Source organism: Ailuropoda melanoleuca, chromosome 10, assembly GCF_002007445.2.
Source record: "Ailuropoda melanoleuca isolate Jingjing chromosome 10, ASM200744v2, whole genome shotgun sequence".
NCBI lineage: Eukaryota > Metazoa > Chordata > Mammalia > Carnivora > Ursidae > Ailuropoda > Ailuropoda melanoleuca.
Window position 1 is genome coordinate 35,275,511 of NC_048227.1, and position 17,442 is coordinate 35,292,952.

At 53.1% G+C, this 17,442-nt stretch overlaps 1 protein-coding gene across 3 annotated transcripts in view; it reads left to right on the forward strand.

The window, feature by feature from the left end:
* The window catches only part of SRL (sarcalumenin), a 46,715-nt gene that overhangs the window by 7,226 nt on the left and 22,047 nt on the right, over positions 1–17,442 (forward strand). The window contains exons 2-3 of one of the 3 annotated variants that reach the window (XM_034670466.1): positions 2,390–2,579; positions 2,901–3,008. The exons of the other annotated variants lie outside the window; for them this stretch is intronic. Of the exons in view, the coding sequence (XP_034526357.1) occupies positions 2,948–3,008 (61 nt within the window). The 5' untranslated portion in view covers positions 2,390–2,579; positions 2,901–2,947. The remainder of the gene's footprint in view (positions 1–2,389; positions 2,580–2,900; positions 3,009–17,442) is intronic. 3 annotated transcript variants of the gene reach the window in all.

A 17,442-nucleotide genomic window follows, 5' to 3' on the forward strand; every position in this document is an offset into this window, starting at 1 on the left:
ACCAACTGAGCCATCCAGGTGCCCTCAAAACAACTTTTTTTTTTTAAAGATTTTATTTATTTATTCGACAGAGACAGAGACAGCCAGCGAGAGAGGGAACACAAGCAGGGGGAGTGGGAGAGGAAGAAGCAGGCTCACAGCAGAGGAGCCTGATGTGGGGCTCGATCCCACAACGCTGGGATCACTCCCTGAGCCGAAGGCAGACGCTTAACCGCTGTGCCACCCAGGCGCCCCCTCAAAACAACTTTTTTAAAAAAAGATTTATTTATTTATTTGTTTGTTTATTTATTTTAGAGAGAGTGAGTGAGCACAGAAACAGGGGGAGGGGCAGAAGGAGAGAGAATAAGAATCTCAGGCAGGTTCCAGCTCCCCACTGAGCACAGAGCCTGATATGGGGTGCAGTCTCACCACCCTGAGATCATGACCTGAGCTGAAGTCTAGAGTTGAGCACTTAACCAACTGATCCACTCAGGTACCCCCCCGCCAACAACTTTTATTTTTTTATTTTTATTTTTATTTTTTTTTAAAGATTTTATTTATTTATTTGACAGAGATAGAGACAGCCAGCGAGAGAGGGAACACAAGCAGGGGGAGTGGGAGAGGAAGAAGCAGGCTCATAGCAGAGAAGCCTGATGTGGGACTCGATCCCAGAACGCCGGGATCCCGCCCTGAGCTGAAGGCAGACGCTTAACCGCTGTGCCACCCAGGCGCCCCCCCCCAACAACTTTTAAAAGAAGATCAAAGTTGGAGGATTCACACTACCTGATTTCAAGACTGATTAGGAAACCACAGTGGAAGGATAGACACAGAGACCAACAGGAAGAATACAGTTCAGAAGTAGCTTTACACACATATGTTCAATTGATTTTCAATAAAAGGTGCAAAGGCAGTTGAGTGGAGGAAGGACGGTCTCTTCGATAAATGCTGCTGGAACAACTGGATATCCACATGCAAAAATCTAAACTTTGGTTTATATCTTGCAACATATGAAAAATTACACAAAATGGATCATAGATCTAAATGTAAAACCTAAAATTATTACACTTTTGGGAGAAAATAGGAAAACATCTTGGGCATCTTGGGTTAGACGAAGAGTTCTTTGGATTTGATAAAAATTATGAACTTCTGCTCTTTGAAAGACACTTCATGCATGAAGACAAACCACCAATGGTGAGAATATTACAAATTACATGCCTGATGAAGGGCTTGTATTCAGTGTATATAAAAACACTATCAACATTGAGAAGAAGAAAACATCCATAAAAAATAGGCAAAAGATTTGAACAGGCACTTCACCAAAAACACACGAACGAAGCGGATGACAAATATACACACAGAAACATGCATAATATCACTGGTCATCAGGAAAGTGCAGACTGAACCTACAATAAGATACCACAACACACCTACAACAATGACTGAAACCTGAAAGACTGACTGTACCAAGGACTGGCAAGGATGTGGAGAGACTGGTGGTGGGAATGGAAAATGGCACCATCATCTTAGAGAAAAATTGGACAAATGCCCACATGTGATCCAGTCATTCCCTTCCTGGGTATTTTTACCCAAGAGAAGGGAAAGTGAACATCTATAAGTTGCATTATAGATGAATGTTCACAGCAGCTTAATCAGTAGTTGCCCAAGCTTGGAAACAACCCATATGTCTCTCAGGAGGAGAATGGATAGCAGATTGTGGTCAGTCCATACAATGAGTGGAATACTATTCAGAATAAAAGGGAATTGAGCTATCAATATATAACTGCAACGAAAACAGATCTCAAAATAATTATGCCAAGTGAAAGTAGCCTGATAGAAAAGAACACATATGATGAGATTCCATTTGTATCCACATCTAGGAAATGCAAAATAATGCATAGTGACAGAAAGCAGCTCCGTGGTGGTTGCCTGGGAAGGGGTGGGCGGAGGGGACTAGGAGGGGATGTGAGGAAAATTTGGGAGTGAGGAATCTGTTCGTTATTTTAATCGTGCGTCTATGCATACGTCAAAATGTCTCAGATGTGAATAGTGTTCTGTGCTGCATGTGGGTTATACCTCAGTAAAGCTGTGGTAAATGTAAAGCCCACGGAAGAATGGCCAGTTGACTTCAGCTTTTTTCCTCAATGGCTAACCGCTACCCTCATAGTGACACCCTCACCCCTGGCCAGACAAGCCAGCGTCTGCTGTCCCTCAGCTTCATAGAACTGGCTCTTAGGGGCCATTACATACCCTTGGGAAAATTGCATCAAATAGCACATTATAGGCATGACGGAAAGTTCTGGAAACCCCCTGTCATTGGGAATGGATCTTTGTCCATTGGCTTGCATCACAGCATGGGACATGTCTCCTAGCTCCCCTTTTTTTGCTCTCGTCACCGTTCTCTATCTTCCAGAGGCCCGAGAAGGTTAAGCTCCTCGCCATCAACCTCAGAGGTCAGATGTCGCAGCTTTCTTTTAACCAGCCATTGTGGCTCCACCTTCCTGACCTTTGGAGGGGCCGAGACGTCGGTCGGTGGCTATCACGTAGAATCTCTCTGGCTTTGCCCTATGGCTCCTTCATTCACAAAACCGAGGCATGTGAAGGTCAGTGACTTGTCCCAGACTTAAGATCAAGTTAGCTCAGATACCGTGAAGGCTTGGGTTCCTAACCCCTAGACCTGACCCAAGGGGTGCCCCACGTTTTCTCCACCACCCCTGCCCTGTGACCCGTGTCACATGACCCCAGGGCTCCTGCGGGGAGAGAATCCGGCCCGGGCTGTGCCTTCCGGGGCCTGGCAGCTGGCAGGACAGTGGCAGAGCGAGCCTCTGCGCAGCCTGTCAGGGTCTGTGCTGCTTCCCCATCACGTCCACCCAGTTGCCCTAGTGACTGTGTGACCCTTCTCCCCCACCCTGCGCCACCATCAGCCCTATAAATAGAGGCGAGGAGCAGCTGGGCTCTCTTGGCAGTCACCATGAGGACGCTGGTCCTGCTCTGCTGCTTTGTGGCGTCGCTCCTGCTCCCAGGACAAACAGGTATGACCCTCACCCCTGTCAGCCAGGCCAGACAGTGACCCCCACGTGCCCCGAGGTTTTATGTTTACTGCAGGGGGCGAAGGGAGGAGGGAGGCTCCAGTGATAGATGGGGCCTCTGTGATTCCTGGGGTTGATGGCAAACCTTTACTCCTGGCTGATCTCACCATCGTCTCCATTCCCTTCTCCCTGGGGCCCAGGACAAAACTGGGTACAGAGACCCCAAGAGTGTTCAGGGGTTGCAGGGAGGCCAGAAGAAGTGGGAGTTGTGAACTGAGAGGTGCAGGCAGGTGTGAGGCCTGAACCAAGGGCTGGGAGCCAGAGGGCAGGTCTGGCCAGTAGATGCTGGGGAAGAGGACCCCAAAAGTTAAGACTAGAGGACCCTCCTGGACAGACAAAAGAGCCCAGTCCTGGTGTTGGAGGGGCCCTGGAGGTGAGTCGTGTTGACCCTCCTACTGGGTGGAGATTGGGCAGGGGGCTGGCTTTGCATGATTGAGGACCCAGGGTGTGTGGACAGAGTTGGGGGTTGTCTGGGGAATGGTGGTATAGAGGAGGTGGTCAGTTTGGTATGGGATAGGGGATGGAGTTAGGGATTGGGCACAGAGTTCAGGAGAGAGGCGGGGTAATCCAGAGTATCCCTGAGCTAGGCTGGGGGCTTCACTGGAAAGGGGCTGGGGGCCTGTGTGTGTGGTTTCTCCTTTGGGATCTCAGCACTTTGTGTGGCAGAGGTGGAGGCTCGGGTTACGGCATGGGGGTTATTTATAGGCATGGAGGGGACACCAGAGGGTTTGCCACCTCTCTCTTCCTGAGACTCCTGGGGCTGGGTTCCCCTTGGGGATGCTTCAGGGGTGATCTGCGGTGCCCCCAGGAATCTGGGTCTCCTGCTTTTGTCTTGTCATGAGGTGGCAGTCTTCAGATGTACAGGGGACCATGGGGTCCAGAGCCCCAGCCTCTCCCACCTTTGAGTTTCTGTTTGTTGAGGTCCCAGCCCCAGCTGCTTGAGCAGGTGGTGGGCAGAAGCAGAAGGTGTTCCCTCGGGGGGTTAGGGACCAAGGTGGGGGGCTCCGGTCTTGCATGTGCTGCTGGGCAATGCCCTTGTCTGCCCTTGAGTTAATTTGGGCCTTGCAGGGCTGCCATGCCTGGAGTGGTGAGGATTCCAAGCGGCTGTCAGGTGGCTAAGTATGGAAACAGCAGTGTAATTGGATCCTGAGCCCCAAGCCACTGCCGCCTGCTCCCCTTCACAGCCCCTGCCCTGCTCCGCCCAGCCCCAGCTGCCACCTCGCCTCTCTTCCACACACCAGGCCCAGGGATTTTTAGCCTTTTAGGGACATCTTTCATCTTTCCTCCCAACGAGGTAACTGGACATCTGGAATGTTCCATGGACCTCTCTGAGGGATCTTGCCATGGGGAAAGGAGGCAGGCAGGCACTTTGTGCGAAGATCCTCTCTGTGCACCCTCTTTCCTTCCTGGACTCTGCAGTGCGTCCCTGGCCTGGCTTCCAGGGAGGCCTTGCTCACCATGTGCAGGGTGCCCTCCCTCCTGCTCACCACTTGTGCTGTGGGTTCTTCCCTGGGGTGGGTTTTATCCCTGCTCCAGCTGTAGGTTACCCTAAAGATTGTTCTCTCCTGCACCCACTGGGAGGTTCCAGCCATAAGGGTGACTTCTCCCTGTCCCTATGACAGTCCTTCCTACTGGTTGATTTCCCCCTGGAATTGTGCCACTAAGTCAATGCTACCTTGCCCAAAGGCAGCAGCTTTGCTCCTAAACTTCCCACCCTACCCCTGGATACTTGCCCCTCACTGCGTGGCAGGCAGACTTTCTCTCTAACTTACTTCCTGCTTCTTGGGGGTAAAGCTACCTTTCCTTCTTTTGTCCCCATGTTGGTTCTGTGGTCTTCTGGACCGTGGCTGCCTCTTCTTGTTCCCAAGCAAGGGACCAAAGGCCTCTCCTGATGCTAGGAACAGCTGGAGCTGCCAGGGCCGGATCACCAGGCACCTCCCCCGTCCCCACCCACCCATCCATGGCCCCCAGGCATTTGTAACTACGGGGGTCCTCCTTTTTGTCTTGGGGACTTGGCCAGGTGACAGGCCTGCTCAAGGACAGGGGAAAGCAACCTCAAATTGGTTTACTCTGTCTCCTCATTGTCGAGGGTAGAGTGAAAGCCAGCGGAATGAGAGACACACAAGGTTGGGCAGTGATTACGGACAGGCGTGTTCAGCCCAGGGCTGTCTCCCCCACCCGGAGTTCCTGTCCTGCCCTCAGCCTCTCTTTCCCTGACAGGCACAGAACTCCCTCTGCCTTTGGAGAGGCCACCTGTGGGGAGCTTTCCTCCGGATGCCTGTGATCCTTTGACTCCTCTGAGAATGGGGTGGGATGGGGAGTGGCCAGGGCTGAGAAAGCATTTGGGTTCATGCCGTTGGTGTTTGTTAGGCTGAATTCTGGACATCTTTGCTTCCTGTTGCCTGCTTGATGCAGAGAGTGGGGGCAGATGGGGATTCTGAGTCTGTTCATCCTTCTCCAGCGCAGCCCTGGTTTGCAGACTTAAAACCTCCTCTGGCCTCCACCCTGCCATCCCAATAGTGAGAAGTGGTGCACGCTGGGGCTGACCTCCCCTCCATGAGAGATGAGGGTCTGTCCGGAACCCCCTTTGGCCCCTCCTCACCTGCCCCAGGCTGGTTATCTTCAGAAAGATGTCGTGTTCATGTTCCCTCAACAGAGCAGCCCAGCTGCCACGACCCACCGTGGGGAGGGCTGCTGAGGGAAGGTATGAGCTCAAAGGTCTTGGGGAGAGAGCAGAAGCCTTTGCAGCCCCCCTGCAAGCTGTGTCCAGCAATTTCCCCGACTTCTGGCTCAGTGCAGCTGGATGAGCCCATAGGAGCATCTCATCTGCCACGTCCTGCATCAAGTCTACAAAGCACTCACTGGGATTTGCCAGTGGATGTGCACACTTTGCTTGGTGGCCTGTGGAACCAGAGTGTGAAATGCTGGTTTTGTCCCACGTCTGGGTGTGACAGTGAAAGTCAAACAGCTAGTTCAAGGCAGGTCCAGCGCTGGAATTCAGGTCTCCTTGCTCCCACAGAAGGAGGTCAGATGAGGCCGTCTGCATCCCCCTGGCTGTTTGGTGCTCATTTAGGTGTGGTGGGCTGGGAAGGAGCCTAGTCACTACAGACACAGGAGGAAGACAGCTCTTCCTCTTTGGCAGGGCCCCAGGGCCAAGGGGAGGGTCTAGGTGCTATGCCTCCTGGCCTGGAATGAGGGTGCAGCCAGGACGGTGGGCAGGGGTGGGGTCTGCCGCTGTGGGATGCTGGGCTTAGCTCTCTCCTGGACACCTTCCCTGCTCCAAATCCAAATCCAGACCCACTCACTGCACAACCCCTTACATTTAAATACTGCTTGAGTGCAAAGCCTTTCATTCAACCACCTTGCCACATCTCACCACGTATTAATCATCCCAGATTTATGGCATACCTCTTATTGTTTAGGTGTGGTACTGGGGGATCCAGATGGGCATTTTGTCCTTGGCGTGCTCACCCCCCAGTTCAGGAGATAGGGCATCTCCCACCTCGTACCTGCACGCACACAAGCAGGACACATGTGAGTGTCATGAGGGAGATAAAGTGAGGTGGGGTGGGAGGGCCTGGGGAGATTATTTTTAACCGAGTGGATCAGGAAATGTTTTACAGATGAGGGGATATTTGAGATGGGCCCTGAAGAAAGTGGCATTCAGACATGGAATGACGGAAGAAAGAGAATTCCACATAAGGGGCAGGATGAGCGAACTCATGCTGTCAGGAAATGTTGGCGCTCTGGCGAGAACAGGGCAGGGAGAAGGGCAGGCAGAGTCAAGTGGGGATCGTGGGGAAGCTACTTGGAAGGCTGGGTTGGGCCAACCGTGAAGGGCTTCGTGTGCTTGGTGGTCGGTGGTCAAGGTGGCTTTGCGCTGTGGGTGGCGGGCAACCACTGAGGGCTTGGGAAACATCTCTCCGGCAGGTGTTTGTGGGGAGGGGGAGGACGAGGGAGGCTGATTGGAGGACCCAGTCAGAAATGCAGGTTAGAGGGTGTGAGCTCCGCGAGGGAGTGGGGGTGGAGAGGAGGGGCAGACCCAGGAGAGAGCTGGGGTGGAATCTACTGGACTTCAGCCAGAGGGAGCCCTCACGGGTCTAGTGTAAGTCGCTGGAGGCCTGATCTTGCCAGCAATAAAAAAAAAAAAAGACCAGGAACATAAAAGAACAGATTTTAAAAGTTCAGTTGGGGTTGTTATGAATTTGGGGTGCCAGGGGGACATCTGGGTGGAGATACTGGATATTGGAGGATTGAAAGTGAGGCCTGGAGGTCCAGAGATGAGATCCAGTAGGGTGAAGATGAGGCTGTGAGGTCATGAAGGAAGTATTTTCAGAGAGAGAAGAGATTGAGGGATGGTTGCTGGGCAGCACCAGATTCAGGCAATGGGAAGAGGAGGATGAGTGGGTTTCAGGAAGAGGGGAAGGGACCCAGAAGAGACCGTGACCTGGAGGCCAAGGGAAGGGCGCATTCTAGAAGGGTGGTCGAAGAGATGGAAGGCCACAGGGATGCTGAGGAAGATGAGGTGTTGGCTTTGATATCCTCGAGGTCGCTGGCAGAGTGCAAGGGCCTTATGTGCATCTAGGGAGGGTGCAGAGGTGACACATTTGGGCAGTGGGCTCAGGAGGGCTAGAGGACACATAGGAGTACATTGGTAGGGGGTTTGCAGATGTAGCAAATTTCCTTTTCAATGCAAGAAAGACTAAGTGTGTTTATGGGCCGATGATGAGGATCCTAGGAGAGAGAAGGACTGACGGGCGCAAGGCGGAGAGGAAGTGACCAAGGTGTCAGACGTATGGGGAGGGTGGGGCAGGTCTTAGGGGACACATGCCATGGCATCATGGAAACCTCAGAGGGACACTGCACCTTCGAGGTAAACTCAGGAGCCGCGGTGCTAGTGAGGGAACTCAACTAGGGGCCACGGGGTGGGGTGGGAGGGAAGGAACAAGACTATGAGGTGGAAGGGGAGGCTGATTGCCCCAAGTTGCAGCAGGGTTAAGACCAGAGCCTGGTCGCTGGTGCTGAAGGAAAACCAGGCAGAGCCCAGGGACCAAGTCAGTGAACCATCCTTTTCGTTCAGTGAATGTTGGCCCCTGGTGAGCTGGCCCCCTCGAGCCAGGGGAGTCTGACCCCAACCTCCACCTTCTAAGATGTCATTCAGCAACTGTTCCCTTGGCCCGCAACAGGAAAAGTCCTGTGTTTGGACTCCATCAGGATCAGTGACTTAGCGGGAGCTGGCTCGGAGGCTCGAAGTGAGTTTCCCGGATGACGGCCTGGGTTCTCATTCTTCTTGTGCAACAAGACAGGCCCAGGCTCAGGTTCCCTCTGGGGTGTTTTCCTGGCTGGAAGGACTTTGCTACGCCCATCAGCAGGGATCATTTTGGAATCAGGGAAGTCCCATCCCCTTTGGTTTCGGCCGCATCCTCTCCAGCCCTGAAGGTGGTTGTTCAGAGTCAGGGTCCCAGGGAGAAACCTGTCTATCCCTGTCACTTCCTCACCCTCCCTCACAGAGGGCTCCCAGGCAGCCTTTCCTGAGTGGCCTGGTCTCAGGGTTGGGGGCTCCGGCAGCGGAACTGGTTCCTGCCTCTGAATGCGCACGAGCTGTTAGGAGGTCAGCCATTCACACCCCCAGCCAGGCCCTGCAACAGCCTTCTCTCCTGGGCCCTCCAGCTTCTCCCTAGCTGTGCGGAGAGGAGGTTGCCCCACACTGCCCTGAGGGCGGGAGTGTCCAGGGGCTCGATTCTGAAGGCCAGGAGACCATGGTGCATCCGGGCAGCTCCTGGGTGGTGCCACCCTAGGAGCCTGTCTTCCCTGGGACCGTGTCATCAGAGCCACATGAAAACAGTCACTGGTGCTCCTTCTGTTCCAAATCCTGGGGCCCAGAAGGATTTCAGGTGGAACGTTGGCCTAGCTGAGGCAGGCTCCCCAGCTTCCGTGCAAGGCTGTTACTCAATGAGAAAAGGCTTTTCTTCTTCCATGCTAGGCGGACACTCCCCCCAGGGGTCCTTGTCTTTTACAACCTCGATAGCACTGACCCTCTCGTTCTCTGTCAACTCTGAGTGCTACAGGGCACAGAGTGGGTGTGGGCTGCATGGCTAGTCCTGGGGAGGAGGGCCCAGTGCAGAGTCCTGGAAAAAGGGGAGATGGGGCCCACCCTGGGGCACCCACCATGGGTTGGGAACAGAATGAATTCAGGATTAGGGGTGAGGGGCAGTATGTGGTCAGCAAGTGATGTAAAAATGCAACTAGCTTATAATCCAGCAATCACACTGCTGGGTATTCAGCCAGAGAATACAAGTATGCAAAGTCAGAGGGATACATGCTCCCTGATGTTTACAGCAGCATTATCTACAGTAGCCAAGGTAGGGAGGCAGCCCGAGCGTCCATCAACAGGTGAATTCATAAAATAGTAGTTGCGTGTGTGTGTATACACACGTACACACACACACACACACACACGCTGGAATATTTTTCAGCCATGAAAAAGAATGAAATCTTGCCATTTGCAACGACATGGATGGAGCTAGAGGGTATTATGCTAAGAGAAATAAGTCAGCCAGAGAAAAACAAATACCATATGATTTCACTCATATGTGGAATGTAAGAAACAAACGAGCAAAAGGAAAAAATAAGAGAAAGAGAGACAAAGCAAGACATAGACTCTTAACTCTATAGAATAAACTGGTGGCACCAGAGGGGAGACGCGTGTGTGGGGGCGTGAAGCAGGTGATGGGGAGGAAGGAACACGCCTGTCGTGACAAGTGCCGGGTGATGTGTGTGAGTGTAGGAGTGCTGTACTGTGCACCAGAGACTACCAACACCACATTAACTAAGTGCCCTTGAAAATAAAAACTTCAGCAAACAAAAGGGATGTGGGGTCCACAGCGGCAACCGAGAGGAGGAACACACTGAAGGGAGGCGGGAAAGGTGGGCCATTGGGGACTGTCCTCTGAAAAGCCGGCTTTCCAGCCCTGAGGCCAGGCTGCTCTCACCCCTCAGCCCTGGCCAGCCACACTACTTAGACAGGAACAGGCCGTGTCTCTGCCCCCAGGAGCTGACTTCTATTTGGGGCGATGACACGCATGGAGAGAAAATGTAACTATCCCCCCCCACCCTTCCCCTGGCAGCTCTGGTTGGAGTTCAGAGGAAGGCTGGAAGGTCGGCCGAACTCATGGAGGGGCAGGGTTTCAGCTGAACTGGGAGGAAGGGGCAGTTACTGGACTGTCAGCTCCAGGAGGACAGGGGCTGTGTTTGTTTAACTTGCTCGCCTCTGCATCAGCAGGGCCTAGCATGGCGCTTGGTTCACTTGGTTCATGGAAAGCACTTAACGGTGTCAGATGAATGAGCAGACGATTTGGGCAGGCAGAGGAGGAAGGTGATCAGAACCAGGAGTGGGGAGGCTCGGAGCATCACATTGGTGGGGTGGGAGGAGCCCAGCTCTGACTCGGCTGTGGGGCTCCTGTTGGGGGGGATCAGACCACCCTGGTGGGCGAAGGGTCTGGAATGCTGAGCCAGGTGGCTCTCTCTCGGCCCTCAGCATACTCTAGCCCCTCCCCTTCTCCCTCTCAGATATTTTTGGATCCTTCTAGAGCAGGGACTGCATTCTGAGCTCAAACAGGTGCAGACAAAGTCTGGCCTGGAGTTCTGGGACCGAGGAAGTGGGTCGTGTTGGGAGCTCATCCCAGAATCAGGCTAGGGGAGATCCCTGGGGTTTGGGAGCCCCCTCCTTGCTCCCTCCCCCCACCAGCTCACCGCCAAAACAGCGGCCCCTGGTCCTCTTCCAAGTGGCCATTCAGTTAGGACCTCAGCTAGCCCGGTTGTCCCCCATAGAATTTTCCCTAGACGGCAATACGTATAGGCTTGACAAAGCCGTTGCCTTGGAAACCGTGTCTCTGAGTGCACCTGGTCCCACAGCTGCTGGCCCTGTGTACCTGCACCCCCCGGAGGGGCTTCTGGCCACTTTGTTGGTCTCTTTTGTTTTTTTCCCTGCATTTCCTCCTACCCTTTATGTCAGCTGGTAGAAGACCATTTATTTCTCTAGCTTATCCCAGGAGGTCAAGACACCAGGAGGGGGTCTGGAAAGATTGAAGAAGGGTTGAAGCCCAGGGGCAAATCCATTTTTCTCCTGACTTTTCCTGCCTCAGTTTCTTCCTGAGTTGGTCGTTAGGCCAGCAGCCTCTTCACCTGGAGCCCTGTCACCCGAGGCCGCCCACACAGGTTGCAGAGCAGCCAGCCTGGGGTGGGATGGGGGGGCACGGCGAGTCCACAGGGCCTGGAACATAGAGCAAGCACGGGCTTTGCCACAAATTTGCCACCAAGCCCCTTCCCATTTTGCACCTGTCTTTTTGCTCATAAAATGGGTTAATAATACTCGCCCTATTTACAGCATGGGCTTGTGTGTGACTAAATTTTAAATATGGCTATCGGATGCTTAACATGTTTTTTGATATCAGCTACTTTTTAAGGTTGAAAGGACTATGGCAGTAATTACAGGCTGTCACTGCCACCGGTTTCCTCAAATATCATGAAACATGAACAATCAAGGGAATCCATCCACATCTCTGCCCCTTCTCAGGGCTGTTAATATCCTTTGGATTCTCTGTCCTCAGAGAGCTTACCAACCAGGAGAGAGTCCCCGCTCATGACAGGAGTAGGGAACAATACAACACAGATGTAATCAGGGGCTAAAAATAAGTAGCCTGAGTGCGCAGAGAAGGGGAGCAGGTGGGACAGGGCCTGGGGCCGTGGGGCTGGTGGAAGCACCACCAGCTTAGTGAGAGAGGGGTTGGAAAGATCCTGTAGAGCCAGGCTTCAGTGCTGTTCCTGTGTCAGTTTTCTGGGGCCACAAACCGGGTGGCTTCAAACAAAAGAAATTTCACCTCTCATAGTTCTGGAGGCCGGAAGTTAGACCTGGAGGGGTTGGCAGGGCCCTGCTCCCTCTGAAGGCGCCATGGGAGGCTCCTTCCTGCCTCTTCCAGCTTCTGGTAGATCCAGGCAGTCCTTGCCGTTCCCTGGCTTGTAGACGCATCTCTCCAGGCTCTGCCTCTGTGTCGTCACGTGGCCTCTTCTCTGAGTGTCCGTGTGTCCTCTCCTCTTGTAAGGTCACCAGTCATTGGACTTAGAGCCCACCCTAATGCAGTATGGTCTCATCTTAATTACATCTGCACAGACCCTATTGCCAAATAACGTCCCCTTCCAAGGTTCCTGCTGGATGTGAATGGGGGGAGGGGGCCCTCTTCAACCTCTCTGGCTCCTTAGCTTTGGACCTGACAGTTGAGTAGTTGCTGGCTCTGAGCGTGTAGTTCCCGTCTGTCTCCTAGCTGGTAGTCCTCTGCTGGGCACAAATGGCACCTGTTTTCTTGGCCCTCTCTTTGGCCCCATGGCCCACATGATTGCTCCAGCAGCTGATTTGTGACACACCCAGCACAGGCCTGTTGAATGGGTGGACGGACAGCTGGATGGGGGCAGGCAGTTCTATGAGGCTGCCCAGCCTAGCGGTGGTGTTGGGGTGGCCGGTGGGGGGAGTTCTCCAGATCCCTGTTGGGTGTGCTCAGGTACAGAGCCGATGGCATGGGCCTGTGCTGGGGGCCGGGGTCTCTGGTTCTTGGCTGATTCTGTGATGGAGAGAGCCACAGGCCAAGAAGCCAGCGACTCAGGCCTGGCAGCGTTAGGCTCAGCTCTCCTGCATGAGTGCCCATGCCTAGCCCCTCACAGTCCCTGTCCCAGCTGCAGTGGGAGAATGAGCAGGACACGGAGGTGCCTCCTCACCCCCTGAGGGAGCCCCTTGGAAAGAGAACTTCCAGCTGTGTCCTCTTCCAGTGTCAGTGAGAGGGATACAAGGGATCCCGCCACGGGATGCAAGCCTTTCTCCCTTTCTACCCCCTTCTCGCCAGCAGCACGAGCGCCCAGCTAAATGGGCGGGTATCTGGGTCTCCTCACAGCAGACTTAGGGGTCCCTAGCCCAGAGGCAGCTCTGGAAGCTGGTGGCTGTACCTCTGTTTCCCTTTCTGTGGTTTGTCCTGGTTCTGGAGGAAAGCAGGGATGGGGACAGGTCTCCAGGGTCTGCTGGCTTTTCTAGAAAAGCTTACTGGTGAATGCCATCTAGTCTCCTAGCCTGGCATTCCTCGCTTTCTCTTCTGTCTGCCTTGTCTCATCCTCCTGACCACTTGCCTTGGCTCCTGCAGCGACCAACCCCAAATGCCCTATCTTTCAAGGAGCTCCTGGGGTCCCCATGCCTATCCGCCCCTGAGACTGCTGTCACGAGGCGAGTTCTCTCCCACCTCCTCCACTAATTAGATGGCATGTGTTGAAGGGGAGGGTCTTTAACTCAGGAATCCAGTTCATGGTTACCACCACAACCTTCTGAGCTGATAAGGCAGCTGCTTCTACAGTCCTCTGATCACAAAAAAGTAGGCCTGAGTTAAAGGACTTGACCCACTGGTACTTCTCTGGTTCTGAATCCCAGTCTCAAATCTCCTCTCTTTTGGAACTCTCTGCCACTGAGTGGAGGGAAGGCCTTACATTTTGCCACCATCATCCGTCTGTCCGTCTGTCCATCCATCCACCCGCCCATCCACCCATCCAATGGATGTCCAAGGTGCTAGAATACAAAGTCTATGATAAGGAAAACAAATAAGTAAGTTATTTAGTTGTTTGGAATGATTTTAGGTGCAGTGGAGAAAAAGACTAGCTTGGGGAGGAAGAAGGCTAGTCGGGAGACAGTGTCACCAGGGTAGCAGGAGAAGGCCTGACTGAGAAGGTGACAAGGAGCCAAGTGTTAGGGGAGGAGTGGAGAGCCAGGCGTCCGTGTGGGGAGAGCATTCCTAGCAGAAAGCACAGTGAGCGCAGGGGGGCAGGAGGCCTGGTGCACTTGCTCCTGGAAAAGCAAGCCTGTGTGGAGGAGGGAGCCATGGAGCATGTGCAGAGGGGGGAGCACGTGTGGCAAAGAGAGGGCATGAAGCCCAGGGAGGGGCTGTTTCACAACCCAGGTGAGAGTTGACAGGCTGGGGGTGAGAGAAAAGATTAGACGGAGGATAGATTTTGAAGGCAGGCAACAGGTTTAGCTAAGGTTTTGGAGAAAGAAAGGAACCAAAAACACTTTATCTTTTTTTTAAAAATAGTTTTTTTGAGATATAATTCAAATATGTATAGTATGCCTCTTTGAGGAGTGCCAGTCGGTAGTTTTTAGTGTATTCACAGATATGTGCAGCTATCGGCAAGTCAATTTTAGAACATTTTTTTATCACCCCCCAAAAGGAAGCTGTGTCCTTGTCAGTCTTCACTCCCCACAAGCTGCCCCTGCGGCCCCAGCCACCTCTAATCTGCTTTCTATCTCTGTGCATTTCCCTGTTCTGGACTTTAATATAAATGGTATCACATGGTGTATGGCCTCTTGTGTCTGACTTCTCTCCCCGAGCATCATGTCTCCACGGTTCACCCACCTTGTAGCAGGTGTCTGGACCTCATTCCTTCTTATGCCACCAAATAAAAAGGAAAGCATATTCATTGAATAATAATAATAACATTCATTGAATAATACTACATTGATAGGCCACATTTTGTTTATCCATTCATCAGTTGATGGACATTTGAGTTATTTCCACCTTTTGGCTCTTGTGAGTAATGCTTCTGTGAACATTGATGTACACAATCTTTTTTTTTCCTTTTTCTTTTTAAAGATTTTATTTATTTATTCAACAGAGAGATAGAGACAGCCAGCGAGAGAGGGAACACAAGCAGGGGGAGTGGGAGAAGAAGCAGGCTCCTAGCAGAGTACGGAGCTGGATGAGGGGCTCGATTCCAGGACTCTGGGATCACGCCCTGAGCTGAAGGCAGATGCCTAATGACTGAGCCACCCAGGCGCCCCCCTTTTTTTTTTCTTTTAAGATTGATTTATTTATTTGAAAGAGAGGAGATACATAAGCAGGAGGGGCAGAGGGAGAGGGGGAGAGAGAATCTCAAGCACATTCTTTGCTGAGCATGGAGCCAGACATGGGGCTTGATCTCACAACTGTGAGATCAGGACCTGAGCCAAAATCATGCTTAACCTACTGAGCCACCCAGCCGCTCCTGATACATTCTTGTGTGGAGGTGTGTTTTGTTTTTTTTTAAGATTTTATTTATTTATTTGAGAGAGAGAGCATGTGTGTGTGTGTGTGCGCCCAAGTGGAGGGATGGGAGGAGCAGAGGGAGAGGGAGAAGCAGGCTCCCAGCTGAGCAGGGTGCCTGACGTGGGGCTTGATCCCAGGACCCCGAGATCATGACCTGAGCTGAAGGTAGATGCTAAACTGACTGAGCCACCCAGGCGCCCTGGGAGATTTTGTCTTAATACTAGAAATACCTTGGGGCGCCTGGGTGGCTCAGTCATTAAGCATCTGCCTTCGGCTCAGGGCCTGATCCTGGCGTTCTGGGATCGAGCACCACATCAGGCTCCTCTGCTGGGAGCCTGCTTCTTCTCCCACTCCCCCTGCTGTGTTCCCTCTCTCGCTGGCGGTCTCTCTCTCTCTGTCAAATAAATAAATAAAATCTTTAAAAAAAATATTAGAAATACCTTACACGTTTCTTTTTTTTTTTTAAGTTTTTGTTTTTAAGTCCTCTCTATGCCCAACATGGGGCTTGAACTCATGACCCCAAGACCAAGAGTCATGTGCTCCACTGACTGAGCCAGCCAGGTGCCCCTAGAAATACCTTACACTTTTCTAGTATTACATGGCTTTCAGAACTCTAGCGGGTGTCATTTGAGCCTCCCGCCATCTGGCACATAGTAGGCGCTCCAGTGACAGCTGCAGAGTGAAGGTACCACAAATCTGGAGGTGTGCAGGCTGGTATTTTTTTCCCACCTTATTACTGATGAAACAGGCACAGAACAGTTGAAATACTTGCTCAGGTCTCCACTGCTGATTAGGAGGGCAACTCTGGCCCCTCACTGTGTCCATCTGTCTTTCTCTCCCTTCCTGAGAGTCCCAGGGTCCCACGGCTGCTCCTGGAACTGGGCAGCTGTGCCTAAGCACCAGGTTCCCGTTCCACAGGCCGCTTCTGCGAGGGCCTCCCCCCACCAGCCACGTCTGCTTCTTTGTGCTCTTCTCCAGGGAACATCCCCCAGCAGGGTTGCAAGGCCAGCTAGACCCCAGACCCTAATGTCCCCAGAGCCGATGGGCATCACGCGGAGTGTGATTCAGTGTGTTTGAGGAATGGCCCAGGAATGGGTCTTTTAACTAAGCTCCCCTGTGATCCTTTTGCAAATGGCCTTGAGCCCCGTCTTGAAAAGGGCTGACCCAGGGAGGAGACTCATTACTGTCTGGTGCTCTCAGGGCATCCAACAGGTGTTTGCTGTGCTGGGTATCTGCCAGGCCCATGCTGGACACCTGCAGTCCCACTGGGTACACACTGTAGGCCCTGGCCCCAGGGGCCTTATCATCCATGGGGACAAGTTTAAAAAGGCTGCCACATAGGGTGACAAGTGCTGTAGGAACACAGAGCAGAAGCACCTTGGTACTGAGGGGCCCAGGGAGGCCTCCCAGGGGTGAACTGGAATTAGCCAAGTCCAGGCGAGGGGGGAATGGACGACAGTGAGGCTGGCATTGAGGGAGACTGGTTGGAAAGGCACGGGAGCTGAAAGCGATTTCTCAGAGAACTCTGCAGGCGCTGGTTGTGTGAGTCTGGTGCTCAGGGCTTTCTCTGGCCCTGGGGGGACATGAAGAGGCTTCGGGTCTACCTCTTGCCCTAGAATCAATGACAATCGAGGAGGGAAGATTGGATGCATGCACAGCCCCCTGAAGGTCACAGCCACACGGGGCAGGGGCTGTCACTTGGCTCAGTGTGGATGGTCATGGACGCTGAGTCAGTTGAGGTCAGTGAGGGGACCCGTGTGGCCTGGAGGGGTGAGAAGGAGAGGACATCAGGGAGGCAGCAGGATGTAGGCTGGCAAGAGGGAGCAGGTGCGGCCGGACCTGAGGAGAGGCGGGAGGTCGTTCGGGGCAGGGGGTGGTGTGGCTGTCAGGACCTCTTATGGGTCGGATTGTGTCTTCCAAAAAGGTAGGTTGAAGTCCTAACTCCTAGTACCTCCAAATGTGGCTTTATTTGGAAATAGGTTCCTTCCAGATGTAGTAAGTTAATCTGACTGGTGCCCTTAGACATGAAGGAGAAGAGACGCAGAATAGTGATGCAGGGAGAAGGCCGTGTGCCATGGAGGTAGAGGGTGGAGACCCAGATGGACGAGCCAGGGACTGCCGGGAGCCACCAGAAGCTGGAAGAGGCAGGAAGGAGCCTCCCCTAGTGCCGTTGGTGGGAGCACGGCCCGGCCGACACCCTGATTTTGGACCCTGGCCTCCAGAATTGTGGGACAATACATTTCCTCCCTCCCTCCCTCCCTCCCTCC